Genomic DNA, 15486 nt, shown 5'->3' with positions numbered 1-15486 from the left:
CCAAGAACACAGTGGCCTCCATCATTCTTAAATGGAAGAAGTTTGGAACCACCAAGACTCTTCCTAGAGCTGGCCGCCCGTACAAACTGAGCAATCGGGGAGAAAGGCCTTGGTCAGGGAAGTGACCAAGAACCCGATGGTCACTCTGACAGAGCTCCAGAGTTCCTCTGAGAAGGGAGAACCTTCCAGAAGGAAAACAATCTCTGCAGCACTCCACCAATCAGGCCTTTATAGTAGAGTGGCCAAACGGAAGCCACTCCTCAGTAATAGGCACATGACAGCCCGCTTGGAGTTTGCCAAAAGGTACCTAAAGGACTCTCAGACCATGAGAAACAACTCTTTGGCCTGAATGTCAAGTGTCACGTCTGGAGGAAACCTGGCACCATCCCTACAGTAAAGCATGGTGCTGGTAGCATCATGCTGTGGGTATGTTTTTCAGAGGCCGGGACTGAGAGACTAGTCAGGATCAAGAGAAAGATGAACAGAGCACAGAGAGATTCCTGATGAAAACCTGGTCCAGAGTGCTCAGGACCTCAGATGGGGTGAAGGTTCACCTTCCAACAGGAAAATGGCCCTAAGCACACAGCCAAGACAACGCAGGAGTGGCTTCGGAAAAAGTATCTGAATGTCCTTGAGTGGCCCAGTCAGGTGCTTCAACGAAGTACTAAGTAAAGGGCCTGAATACTTACGTAAATGTGATATTTCATTTATTTTAATTTTTTTACATTTGTAAAAATTTCATATAAACTGTTGTTGCTTTGTCATTATGGAGTATTGTGTGTAGATTGAGGAGGGAAAAAAAGATTTAATCAAATTTTGAATAAGGTTGTAACGTAACACAATGTGAAAAATGTCAAGGGGTCTGATTACCGTCCGAATGAACTGTATATAGTAGTTATTTAGTTGAATGCTTAGAAATGAGACTGTTACTATCTGTTACTTGTCCAAATGCCACTTATTAAAACTGTCATAACTCATGCTCCAAACTATCAGTGGTGTTCAATTCCAACTATTAGCATTATGGCTTTTTTCAAATTATGAATTATTCAAAAAGCATAAAACAAGATAGATTTTTACTTTGTTAAATTAGACAACAAAACAATTTACACAGATAAACATTTACACAGATAAAAGGTTGTACTGATAAATACAAAACATAAATAAATACAGATCGATACAACATATTTCCAGTGACAATATTAGTTGACTTAGCCTACTCCTGCCCCTTAACTCCCAATCACTGTCTACCCCTTAGTCAGTCTTGGTCAGGCTAAGCCAAACACATCCCCAGCTAGCCTGGCACCCAATTTGTTTCAAATCAAACTGGAACATTTCTCCATGTCAATTTGGACCTCACCCACCCCAACAACTCACTGTTCTTCACTTTTGAGAGAAGGTTTCTGTTAGAACCAGGGAATGCTGTGAACTTTGCCTGATTAGGTTTTGAACATGTCTGCCTCCCTGACAACCTCTACTAGGACTAGAATGTCCTGAGTTTGGCGAGCAGCATGATGAATGTCACTAGACTTTGATGCCTCCAATTCAGCATCTGTGGTGTCCAAGTGCTTGAGGACACCAATGGACTTGTTAATCCTGTCTGCTGCTTGCTCAGTCAAGTTTGGACCCGGGCCTTACAAAAATGACTTCAAGGAATTGTTGAGGGGTTCCAGGGGTAAGTCAAGTGGGATGTTCTTTGCCTTCCCATTCCAGAACCTGTTCCAGGTAAGACTGTGTGTCAACCGAGGGGAAGGAGTGGCATTGACTTGCAAGTTCAGTAGGTACAGTAAGCATATTGGCTATGAGCATATGCCTTGTAGAACAACAAAGCTACAGTGTAACTTCATTCTATAGCTAGAGGACTCCTGATAGCTCCAGGAGTGATAAGTATACTTTTTTTTGTCTTTATCTGTTGTGGTCTAGTACTGTCTTTCTGCTAGCTAGAGCCATCTACTTTAAGTGATGCTTGTCTTCCCAGTGTCCTGAACTGTTGACTGCTCATAACTTGCAGATCGTTGTTGACATATCGACCAGGATCAAGGGGCAGGGCAATTTGTGACTTGTTTTGGTAGTCAGTGGCTGTATTGGAGGGGGGAGTGGTTTCACCTCAATAAGGCAATTAACAATTAGTACAGGGAGGTGTGCTCTCAACCTCTGCTGGGCAATTATCAATGTGTGTTAGTTCTTCAGTCTCTCCTGGTTTCTCAGTGGCAGCTGTAAGCGGCAGTCGTGTCAGTTTTGATTCAAAACTAAGACCGTTGCCAAATCAAAGACTGTTCTGCGGAGTTGTTCGAGGAAAGAAAGAGAGGAAAGCTCCACATCACTCTCTCACTTGAGTATCTTACCTAGTTATTTACAGATTCTCATTTTGCTCTTTTGTAGCTTTGTCAACTATGTTTTTTTTTTATACCTGTTCACACCTCTCCCTGTAGGCTTTACAAATGCTCCCCACCCCTTGGCTGCAACCCTTCTAATTTAGTGTTCCCTGCACTCACAACCCATGTGGAATTCCGGGTCTCTGGCAGCGTTTGGAACTGCCGATCTGTGGTCAAGAACAGTGAGTTCAGCTCAGCCTATGCTGCCCTTCAATCCCTTAACTTTTTGGCCCTGACAGAGACACGGATCACCCCAGAGAACACTGCATCTCCTCTTTCTTTATCTGACTGTTTTCTCTCATAGTCCAAGAACATCTGGTCATTGTGATGGTGGCACTGGTCTACTAATTTGTGGACATATTCCCTTTTCTCCCTCTCACCTGTCCATCTCATTTGAATTCCATACTGTCACTCTCACTTGTCTACTCAAGCTTAACATTGTCATCTATCGCCCACCAGGTGCCCTTGGAGAGTTCCTCAATGAGCTTGACGCCTTGATAAGCTGATTTCCTGACGATGGCTCAACGCTCTTCGTACTTGGCGACTTCAACCTCGCGACGTCTGCTTTCGATTTAATTTCTTTTCAACTCTCTCTTTCCCCTCCTTCCCCCTTGACCGCACCCTTTCCCAATCCCCTCCAACTGACAAGGCAGGCAATACACCTGACCTCATCTTTACTAGAGGCCGCTCACCTACTAATCTTACTGCAACCCCCTCCAGGTCTCTGATCACTACTTTGATTCCCTTTCTGTCTCCCTTTCCTCCAACCCTAATCACTCAGCCCCTACCCAGATGGTCATGCTCCATCGCAATCTTCGCCCTCTCTCCTCTTCTATCCTATCATCTTTCCCTTCTGCTAAATCCTTCTCCCTGCTGTCTCCTGATTCTGCCTCATCGACCCTACTCTCCTCCCTTCTGCATCCTATGACTCACACTGTCCCCTTTCCTCCCAGCCGGGTCGCCCCCCCCCCCCTCCCCCCTCCTCCCTCTCTGTGGACGACTTTGTCAACCACTTTGAAAAGAAGGTTGAAAACATCCGCTACTCATTCATTCAGCCTATTGTGTCCACTGGTGTCACTCACACAGAACTACCCTATGCCTTGACCTCTTTCTCCCCTCTCTCTCCAGATGACATACTGCAACTAGTGAGGTCTGGCTGCCCAACAACCTGCCCACTCGACCACCTCCTCCCTTCTCCAGACCATCTCGGGAGACCTCATTCTTCCCTCCAACTCATCCCTGACCACTGGCTACGACCCCTCTGACCTCAAAATGACACGAGTTGCTCCCCTCAAGAAATCAACACTCGACTCATCTGACAAACTGTAGACCTGTATCCCTTTCTTTTCAAAACACTTGAGCATGCTGTCTTTGATCAGCTCTCTCTGTTCTTATCCTCCTAGATCTATCTGGCTGCCTTCGACACCGTGAACCATCAGGCTCTGCACATTTTTGTATTGCATCCCACCTGGCTGGCAGCTCCTACCAGGTGACGTGGAGAGGATCTGTGTCTGCACCATGTACTCTCACTACTGGTGTCCACCACCAGGGCTCGGTTCTAGGCCCTCTTCTCTCTATACACCAAGTAACTCGGCTCAGTCATATACTCACTTGGTCTCTCCTATAACTGCTCCTCCCCCCGTTCTGACACCCAGGTGGCAACACGCATCTCTCTGTGCCTGGCAGATATCTCAACTTGGATGTCGGCCCACCACCTCAAGCTCAACCTCGACAAGCTGGAGCTGCTCTTCCTCCCGGGGAAGGCCTGTCCACTCAAAGACCTCTCCATCACGGTTGGCAATTCCACTGTCACACTCCCAGAGTGCAAAGAACCTTTTCGTGACCATTGGCAACACCCTGTCGTTCTCTGCAAACATCAAATCATTGACCCGCTCCTGCAGGTTCATGCTCTACAACATCTGTAGAGTAAGACCTTACCCCACACAGGAAATGGGGTCCTAAACCAGGCACTTGTCTTCTCCCATCTGGACTACTGCACCTTGCTGTTGGCTGGGCTCCCCGCTTGTGCCATCAAACCCCTGCAACTTATCCAAAACGTATCAGCCTACCTGATTTTAACCTTCTCTAGTCCTCTCATGTCACCCCGCTCCCCCACACACTCCACTGGCTTCCAGTCGAGGCTCACATCCACTATAAAACCATGGTGCTTACCTACCGAACACTAAGAGGAACTCCCCCTACCTTCAGGCTATGCTCAAACCCTACACACAAACCCTACACACCAACACTCCGTTCTGCCACCTCAGGTCTCTTGGCCCTCCCACCACTATGGGAGGTCAGCTCCTGCTCAGCCCAGTCCAAGCTCTTTACTGTCCTGGCACCCCAATGGTGCAACCAGCTTCCCCTTGAAGCTAGGACAGTAGAGTCCCTGCCTATCTTCCAAAACATCTGAAACAATACCTCTTCAAACAGTATCTTAAATAATCCCCCCAGATATTGAGGAAATGGGTACTTTCTATGCCTGTGACATGTGGTTGTCTCACCTAAATATTTTAAGATGAATGTAAGTCGCTCTGGATAAGAGTGTCTGCTAAATGACTAAAATGAAGAAAAAAAATCGAATGTAACCTCAACTTCTCCACATCTGCCTCCTTCACATCCTGCATGTCGGACAGGAAGAAGCCAAAGCAGAGTCTTGCCTCACTATGTTTTGTGGTACCCCTCACTAGACCTGGTTGCATCTGGCACTGAATCTACTACCAAGTCATGTTTTATTCTCATGGTTTTCCCTTGCTTTGCTGTAATTGTTCAGCAGTCTTATGGCTTGGGGGTAGAAGCTGTTATGAAGCCTTTTGGACCAAGACTTGGCACTCTGGTATCGCTTGCCATGCGGTAGCAGAGAGCAGTCTATGACTTGTGTGGCTGGAGTCTTTGACAATTTTTTGGGTCTTCTGACACCGCCTAGTTTATAGGTCCTGGATGGCAAGAAGTGTGGCAACAGTGATGTACTGGGCCGTACACACTACCCTCTGTAACACCTTATGGTCAGATGCCGAGCAGTTGCCATACCAGACGGTGATGCAACCGGTCAGGATGCTCTGGATGGTGCAGCTGTAAAACTTTTTGAGGATCTGGGGACCCATGCCAAATCTTTTCAGTCTCCTGAGGGAGAAAAGGTTTTGTCGGGCCCTCTTCGCGACTTTCTTGGTGTGTTTGGACCATGATAGTTTGTTTGGACCATGATGGGGGTTCTGAATGTTTCAGCCGCCTCATTGCCCTAAACAGGTACCTAAAGGAACTTTGCAGCAACAAGGTCTCCTTTTGCAACAATTTTAACTCGCTGCTGGGAGCAACCAGCAATCTTTAAAAGAGATGGGATTCACCCTATTTCCAGCAACTGCAAACTGTTTTAGACACTGACGGTCTTGGTCTGGTAGTGCTCCAATCCTCCCTGTCATAATTAGCAACAGAGGACATGGAAAGCATATTATGTGCAGTTAATGTAAGTAACCTAATTTATGTTCTTCTAACTCCCCTGAATACCATGTCAAGATTGTTTCATTGAATATAAGATCTAAATAAGTTGTTCACATGCAATTTATTATTTCCAAATACATTGATATTTTCATGCTAACTGAAACCCAAGACAGTAGGTTATGTATCAAAAAATCAAATGTAATCCATTTTTAGATGTAATTTTAAGGCAACAAAATGGGATGACTGTCTCTCGGTACCCTCCTCTTCATTGACATTCAAGGCACTAGAAGCTGATTTGTTTAAGTCTTAATAATGCTAAATATATGCTAATATATGCAGTATTCGGCAAGTATTGATATAAAAAATGGTATTATTGATATAAAAAGTTCTAACTATTGATATCGATAATTAACATTCAATTAATTTTTCATATCAATACATACTTTGATATAAAAATGTCATTGATATCAAAAATTACATTATTGTTGTAAAAAAATGAAATTATTAATATAAACAATATACCTGTATGTTAAAATGGCTTTCCATACTCTAGTAGACTACTAAAAGAGGTTATGCCTACTGTTGGCCCCAACATACTGTCAATTGTAAATAGCTCACTGACCTCTGGCTCCTTTCCAGCCTGCTTTAAAACTGCTCTGATCCAACCTCTTCTTAAAAAGCCCAATCTTGACCCCTCTTTACTGAGCAAATATAGACCTCTCTCAACTTGCTTTCTTTATCCAAGCTTTTTGGCGTTTTCAAACAATTGGTGGCTTATTTGAGTATGAACAACTTATTTGGAAAAATTCCAAATCGGGCTTCCGCTCACTTCACACAACGGAAACCTCTTTATTAAAAGTCAGTAATGACCTTCTGTTGGCTGAGGATGCTGGTGAATGCTCAATTCTAGTTATTTTGGATCTCAGTGCCGCGTTTGGTACTATTGATCATTATATATACTTGTTGACCGGTTGGAGAGGTGGGTGGGAATCTCAGGAGTTGCCCTCAACTGGTTCAGATCATATCTATGTGGCAGATTTTTTTTCAGTGAGCATGGGTGGTTCAGTAGCCTTCCCAGCACCTATTCACTATGCCTTTTGTCATCTAAGAATTATAGCTTAAAGTCATATCTTTTACTTCAGTCACTGATCTGGAAAAAGGTAGACATGCTTTTATTTCCTCTTTGAATGCATGTCTCAGTCAGAAATCTCTCCGTCATCTACAGTGTGTCCCAAATGCTGCAGCTCGACATTTAACAGGCACCAGAAAATGTAACCATATTACACCTATTTTAGCTTTTTTACACGGGCTACCAGTCACTTTTAGACTAGATTTTTTATAAACTATTAATCACATTTAAGACTAGGCTTGGTTTAGCACCATCCTATATCTCTGATATTTTATCTCCCTTACGAGCCAGGAAACAGCCTGAGATCCTCTGGCATGGCACTGTTGACCGTTCCAAAGTCTAGGTTGAAAAGGAGACTGGGCATTTTCCATTAGGCCCCCTAGACTTTGGATGGTCTGCCAGAGGAGATCAGGCTTGCAGAGTCAGTGGCTCTATGTAAATCCATGCTGAAGACACACTTTTATGAAGATGCTTTTAATGTATGATTTCAATGTATTTTAACTAGGATTTTTTTTCTCATTATTCTTCTGCATCAAATGTATTTATATAGCCCTTCTTACATCAGCTGATATCTCAAAGTGCTGTACAGAAACTGAGCTGTACCCAGTACCTGGATATTTGAGCCAAAAATCAGTTTTCTCTGCCAGTAGGCTGAAACTTGACCGCAAGTGGATCTTCCAGCTAGACACGAACCCCAAGCACACATCAACATCCACAAAGAAATGGTTAATTGAACATAAAATGAGCAATGGCCATCTCAGTCTCCGGACATGAAGCCCATTGCAAACCTGTGGTTTGAAATGAAGAGGGCAGTCCATAATCGCAAATGAAGGATATCCCGGATATGGAAGGATTCTGTTCTCCAACTCATCAAATATTTTAGAAAAAGGCTCAGTGCCATTGTCCTCACAGAGTGAGGTATTTGAAACATTTTGACCCCTACCTTTTTGAGAGAAAAGAATATTACTTGTTAAACAATTGTTTTTCATCTTTATCAAGGGTGTCAATAATTTCAGACCACACTGTATATCTCCACACTTTTTAGATGTGTTCATCCTTGTAGAGAAACGTTCCAGGTGCTGTAGTTCATTCATGCTATTTTGATATTTCACCAGACCTCCCTGGTCTTTAACCCTAGCTGGTTAGAAAACGATTTGGAACGAGGCAGGTCCGATGGCCTTCACGCTTGAGGCGCACGTTGAGAAAGGGCGGTCTCTGTACATTTTGGTCATTTATAATGGCTGTGAACGTCCCATCGATTTCATTGAAAACGTGATGACGTACAGACACCCAGAGGAAGACGTAGGCAGTGTCGGTTTCTTCATAGCATTCACTGTGGCCTTATAAACAGACCCCAGATCAGAGGTAAAAATTTCTGAAATCTGAACCCTGTCATGAAAAGTGCTGTAAAAATTGTTCTGTACCACTCAGAGACAAAATTTCAACTCCTATAGAAACTATAGACTGTTTTCTATCCAATAATAACAATAATATGCATATTGTACGATCAAGAATTTAGCACGAGGCAGTTTAATTTGGAGACCCAAATATGCTAATGCGGAACAGCACCCCCTATAGTTGCAAGAAGTTTTAACCCTACTGTTCCCAGGATATTAGGATTTAGTTTAATTACTTATATCCCTTATATCCCTTATATCCACAGCCACAGGTTGAACTGACATTACAGTAATTATCTTAAATAACACTTGTGAGTGATGTATGTTGAAGTGGAATAATGAGTGAAACATCAGCCTGATGAGGAGTGAAGAGAGACTGGTGATTACAGAGCTAATGCAGTGGAAAGGAACAGGGGAAGGGGAACCGAGCACCACTCCCACTCAAGTGTCTCTCAGTCTGTCTGTCTGTCTGTGTGGGTGTGTGTGTGTGGGTGGGTGGTATGAACATGTCACATGAATATGTGTGCAAGTGTGTGAGTGCATGTGTAGTCAGTCAGGGAGAAGTGAAAGTCATTATGAAACAGATGTCTCCATATGCTCCCAGTAAGCTCTGCTTAATAAGGCTTGGAGAAACTCTTCATCACCAAGCACCAACTTCCCACACACCAAGCACCAACCTCCCACACACCAAGCCCCACTGGAAGTTTGAGATCAGATCAGCGGTAGTCAGAAGTTCTACAGCTGCACCATCGAGAGCATTCTGACTGGTTGCATCACCACCTGGTATGGCAAGTGTTCGGCCTCCAACCGCAAGGCACTACAGAAGGTAGTGCGTACGGCCCAGTACATCACTGGGGCCAAACATCCTGCCATCCAGGACCTCTATACCAGGCGGTGTCAGAGGAAGGCCCAAAACATTGCCAAAGACTCCAGCCACCCTAGTCATAGAATAGACTGTTCTCTCTTCTACCGCACGGCAAGCGGTACCGGAGCACCAAGTCTAGGTCCAAAAGGCTTCTTAACAGCTTCTACCCCAAAGCCATGAGACTCCTGAACAGCTAACCAAATGGCTACCCAGACTATTTGCATTGACCCCCCCCCCCCCCCACCCCCACCCACCCCACCCCACACACACACACACACACACATTTTTACACTGCTGATACTCTCTATGCATAGTCACTTTACCTCTACCTACATGTACATATTACCTCAATTACCTCGACTAACCTGTGCCCCCGTACTGTCACGACTTCCGCCGAAGTCGGATCCTCTCCTTGTTCGGGCGGCGTTCGGCAATCGACGTCACCGGCTTTCTAGCCATCGCCGCTCCATTTTTCATATATCCATTTGTCTTGTCTTGTTTCCATACACACCTGGTTTTCATTTCCCCAATTAAGCTACTTGTATTTAACCCTCTGTTTCCCATCATGTTTTGTGTGTAATTGTTTCATGTTGCTGTGGTGTCTTTTTACGCGCTTTACTTTTGTTATGTTCCGTGTTTTTGAGCGCATTTTATTTATGTTGTGCTCTCGCTTTGGAACATGAATAAAGTGCGCCTGTTTACATCACGCTACTCTCCTGCACCTGACTTCGCATCTTTTACACACGCTGACACGCACATTGACTCTGTACCGGTACCCCCTATATATAACATCGTTACTGTTATTTTATTGTTGCTCTTTAATTATTATTATTTTTTCTATTTTCTATTATTTTATTTTTTTATTGAATACTTCAGTTTATTTAGTAAATACATCTTTAAATACATATTTTTATAAAAATGTTTGTGAGAAGGCGGCATTGTTATTGTGTAGATAAACGTTACCGCACACAAAGCAATGGCAAGCTGCAGTATTAAGGCCAGTTTATACTTGGTCTAACGACATGTCTGGAGACAATAACAATGTGACAAGTATCGCTGGTCATTCCAGTGGAATGTCTTTAGACCGTTGCTGCAACTGTCAGCTTCCTTGTCGCACAGACATGAAAAAAGTATCTGCGACTGTCGCAACGTCCGTCGTCGTAGCAGCCGGGCTGCTACAGCAACCAGAACAAATCCTCTTGTGACAAGGAGTTCTACAATTCTCTGATAGAATGACCTTTTACTTCGTCACACTGTGGTAGTAAGCTATTTTCTGGAAACTTGCCATTACTTTGTAAATAATCATGTTCTTGGGGTTTATTTTCCTGTAATAATGAATAAAAAGTAGCTAAAGTTAATACGTCATCAACTATACTCTGGTCATTATTTGAACTGACTAGCCAGCTAGCTAGAAAACTAGCTAGCAATGAAACAAAACATTGTTTAGAAAATTGCTTTAAGTTGCCTGGCATGCTAGGTTGACATTTACTGAATTTTCATTTTTAAAACGGATGGTTTTTTTGGTGTTGTCTACAGACATGCCGATAGACGGACTGTAAACCAGCCTTCACACTCCCTCACATCCTGTCTGAAAACGTGGCCTCCAAACCCCCCTCCCTCCCTCCCTCTTTCCCCTGGCATTGGCCACTAGCTGCCCGATGGCCAGATGGCATAGAGACAGATCCGTCGTTGTTGGTGAGAAGCTTTACGTCAAGTGCCCATCTCAGTGTGCCGTGCCTAGCCTCAGGGTCAGCCCATGCCAGCCTGTGTCAGTCCTCGTCGGCACCTCAGCTGTTCTGCCTTCATCATGGCCTACCTGCAGATGCTTCTCATTTGTAGGTTAATTTATCTGATTGGGGGTCAGCGTCGGTGCATTGGTGTGTGAAGGAAGAGACCCCAATCAGAGCAGAACTGGTTGCGATGGATGCTTTGTGGGAGCAATGAGCGTGTAATAGCCTCACAAAGACAGAGATAGGGACATGCAATTGAGTAAGAAGGTGTGCTTGTATGGGTGTGTGTTCTGTTTTTCCTTACTGTGAATATCTTGTTGTGATTTTCCGTGGTCGTCCGCCTCTGACATGCGTATTGAGAAACATTGGCCACAGCAGTGGGTGGAGAACAGTCTGTCACTGTGGGTGTGTTCTGTATACAAAAACAAAGAAAACGTATTTGAATTCATCGGAAAAACTTGCTCTAGTGGGAGTGATGTTCACCAGCAATCCAATGACAAGTCACCGCATCAGCCAGAGTTTCTGAATCAAACTAAATGTGACAAAAGGGGATTTCAAAAAGTTACATGAAATTGTTATGAGTTCTAAAAGCTGAACAACAATAAAGGAGGTTGAGAATATCCCAGTCCCCATGTCACCAAGGCAACAGTCTAATGACACTCATCATAAAGTCTGGTGGTATCCAAATCCATTACTCCAGCTAACCTGTAACAAAAAAAGAATGCTGCAAACCCATAATCCAATGTGCCTCTTATAAATTGCTGTTTCATTTCCTAAGAAGAAATTGTCCATTTGTGATGTATCAAAAGGATTACAGATGTAATATTAATGTTCTCGCAGACAATTAGACATCTACAATGGAACATTGTGTCTGTGAAAATTACCTAGTGGTTCAGGAACACTGTGACAGAGAAGAATTGTAAGTAGATAATGAAACCATGCTGTGTTGACGGAGAAACTTTTAAAGAAAGAACAGGGTGTTAAAAGGAAGATAATGAAAAAGGGCTTGGCTTCTCTCAGGTTCTCTCACACTGGACGACTGAATAAACCAGTAAGGGATACACAAAAAATCATCAGTTATTCCTTAGCCAAAGGGCTCTCCTGTTCTTAAAAAAAAGCATTGAATAGCTCTGAATATATTTCATGGCACCAGATTTTATGCCAATCAAAAGTTAAACTTCATTTCTCCTCTCTTATACAGAATATAACATACATTTCTTTTGTGGTAGTTTTAATCCTCTGACTAACCGTTCGTGTGGGCATGTGGACGGGGCTGTGAACGCTTGTGTGTGTGTCTACACAGACTAGTGGTATCCACACAGACAGAGAGGTGTGTTCAGGCCGCCAACTAGGGTTAGGGGTCACAGAGGCATTCACTCCTACGGGGGGGCACTAGCCCTTCCTAAACAGAAGATTGATGACAACCACCGCACAGGGACAACAGGTGTCTCTGTGTTCACAGGACTTACGCATCTCTTTCCAATCTTGCAACCATTCCCACAATCTCTCACTCACTGTCTCCTCTCTCCTTGTTCTCACCATCACCTGTTCCACCTCCCACTCCACTTATGCAAAACAGCCACTGTAGGATGGAAAACCGTTGTAACATATATTCATAGAATTTTTTTATATCAATCATTTCATATTTTTATATCAATAACTACATCGGACGATACTCGTTCACTCTGCTCGTTCATGCTGCTCGTTCATGCTGCTCGTTCCGTGGGTAAGAAAATACTCCTACCATTGTCTCTCCCAAGCATCTTTGACCTGTGTTTTGGCTTACTGCCCCCGCCTACTGCTTGTAACCGCAACACTAACATGCGAGTTGGTAATCTCCCGCTCGTTTAGGTAAGTGCAGCCAGGGTCCATACAGTGAGCAAGTTCTACGCTTTCTCACTGTTTATCGTGCATGTGTGATCTCACCGGTGCAGATGTGATCTCACCGGTGCAGGTGTGATCAAGTGTGTGTTGCTTGAGTGTGTTTGCCATTTCACTGGCGGAGCTTGTTTTTGGGAGGTGGGGTGTGGGTTGTGTTCGCAAACTATTTTTAGCTCACAACAAGCTTGTAGCATGGCTAACACAAAAAACGCCGCAAAGCTCAATGCGAAATAGGAATACGTATCAAGCACTACACAACATGAACTACTCGATCAACAAAAAGAGTTCTATAAAGATCTAATAGATCTGCAGGAAAATCACTTTAAGTCTATCCTGCAGCTCTGTATGGATTCTACACACAAAAGGGTTGATGATCTTTAATGGAATTTAAACACAGTTTGGAATTGACGTGGTCGGAGGTGGAGGAGATAAAGGTCACGAATGTCATCTGCCAGACCGCATTCAAAACCATGTCTGAGGATTTCGCAAATTTCCAAACAACACTTGACAAGCACTCTTCCAAAGGAGACTACCTCGAAAACCGATCGAGGCGCAATAACATTTTAATCGATGGAATTGAGGATGTAAAGACCCATTAGATATTGATGAAGAGAACAATAAATATAATGATTGTGTTGATACAGATTCAAATTTCCTGAAATGTACCAGAAATTATTCTATCACTTGTGTTTACTATAATTCTAAGCAATTTCACAACCTGTATAGCAGTTTATCTAATTCCAAGACAAGCTTATTTTCTAACTTCCATTTGAACGTTCGCAGTATTCTTAAAAATCGTGACCACCTTGTTCATTATCTGTCTTCTCTCAATCATTCATTTTCCTTTGCTGCCCTTTCAGAAACATGGTTAACTGAAGAGACAACCATGGTTTTATCACATCTCCTTATAATGCTGTTCACCACTGTAGAACCTCAAGAGTAGGAGGAGGAGTGTCCATTTTTGTTCAGAAACGTTTTCAATTCTTCGTAAAAGAGAACCTCGCACTTACATCTGATAACATTGATGATAAATCTCTTTTCATAGAAATTCTCTCTGGTAAATCGTTTAGTGGTAGTTTCATTGATATCCTTGCATCAACTTTGGAATTGATGAATAATGAAGATAAAATGGGTTTTCTATTGGGTGATTACAACATAAACGTATTTAAAAAGTGATGAACCACTCAATGACACCTGGCTTTTTGAATACTTTATACTCCAGCTATCTGTATCCCCTCATCTATAAACCCACAGGACTGATCAGTTCATCTGCACTTTTATTGATAATATTTGTGCATATTCATTGAATAATGTGGCTAGTACAGGTACCCTTTATACTGACATTTCTGAGCATTTCCCAATGTTCCACGTATCTTCGCCAGCTGGAAATGAACATATGGGAATGATTAAAGGCAGAATCTTTAACAAAAGTAATTGTGAGCACTTTAAAGATGTTGATATTTCATGGGGAAATGTTTATTACCAGACTTTTCTCACATCTTCCAATTCTGTATTTCACCACTGCTTTCCCTTAGTTAAACCACATAAGAAAGCAGCAGATGGGTTCTGTAAACCTTGGTTTACAACAGGTCTAAAAAAAAATCCTCAGTAAAAAAAGACTAGTTGTAATTAAAGGTTTGTCACAAATCCCTCTCCCCTGAATTCCATGAAAACTTACAGGGCTGAGCTTGCTTTATGCAGGTTTGCATCGTGTAGTCCTGCCTTATGCAACTGTAGGCCTAAATCAAAGTCAACACATAGTCTATGTCAGCTATTGTGCTTATTGATTAATTCCAGTCAATAATTCTGGATTGAAAAAGTCTAGATAGCCTAGTCAGCCCAAGTTTGAAAATAAACCTAATTTGATCCCCTCCACATTTTCTCACAAACAAATGGCCTATAACTAGGCCTACACAACGTTATCGCTTCGTTTACCTTGGCCAGAGGGACAGGGTGCATAGCAGGCTAGACTATGCAGCTGCTGTTGTTAGTAGCCTACAGTTGATCAGAATGAAAAAAAGTATAATTTCCATGCAATACAGCATGTCAGATCACTAATGTTTAGGTGCCTGGAGTGATGTTTCATCACGCTTGCTAAATAAATACTAGAGGAAAAGTGGAGAGCGCACCTTCAGAGACCTGCACTTTCCTTGAATCTGATTGGTCAGACACACACAAAGCCTGCAGCAGGACTCCAATGTGAAGAACAGAGAAATTGTTCACAAATCATGAGGCAAATCGACAACAACAAAAACTTAGAGGAAAACCTGCCATAGTCTTCAGAAAACCTAACACTGAGATTTTTTAGAGGAACAATTACACAAATTCAAAAGGTGTTGAGAATTCCTCAATGGTCTAGTCGTTTCAGTCCTGATCTAAATCTGATTGACAATCAGTGACAAGTATTGAATATTGTTGTCCATCAATGATCGTAACCAAATTTACTTAGCTTGAGTAATTTTGACAAAAACAATGGATATGTTGCCCTAAGAGTTGTGCAAGGTTAGTAGAATCTTATTCAAAAATGTTCACAGTTGTAATGGCTGCCAAAGGTGATTCCACCAATTAACTCTGAGGTGTGAAGACATACTTTTATTTTTTATTTTTTTATTTTATTAAATATAATTTGACTTTCACTTTGAAAAAGATGAGTAAGTTGTGTAGTTCTATAGGA

At 42.8% G+C, this 15486-nt stretch overlaps 1 protein-coding gene across 1 annotated transcript in view; it reads right to left on the bottom strand.

Annotated features, from left to right (window-relative positions):
- The window catches only part of LOC139570700 (DNA nucleotidylexotransferase), a 153299-nt gene that overhangs the window by 126855 nt on the left and 10958 nt on the right, over nucleotides 1–15486 (bottom strand). The window contains exon 3 of the mRNA XM_071392823.1: nucleotides 11236–11343. Within this exon, the coding sequence (XP_071248924.1) occupies nucleotides 11236–11343 (108 nt within the window). The remainder of the gene's footprint in view (nucleotides 1–11235; nucleotides 11344–15486) is intronic.

The sequence above is a fragment of the Salvelinus alpinus genome, chromosome 3 (assembly GCF_045679555.1).
Source record: "Salvelinus alpinus chromosome 3, SLU_Salpinus.1, whole genome shotgun sequence".
Taxonomy (NCBI): domain Eukaryota; kingdom Metazoa; phylum Chordata; class Actinopteri; order Salmoniformes; family Salmonidae; genus Salvelinus; species Salvelinus alpinus.
This window is presented reverse-complemented; position numbering and strand designations above follow the sequence as displayed.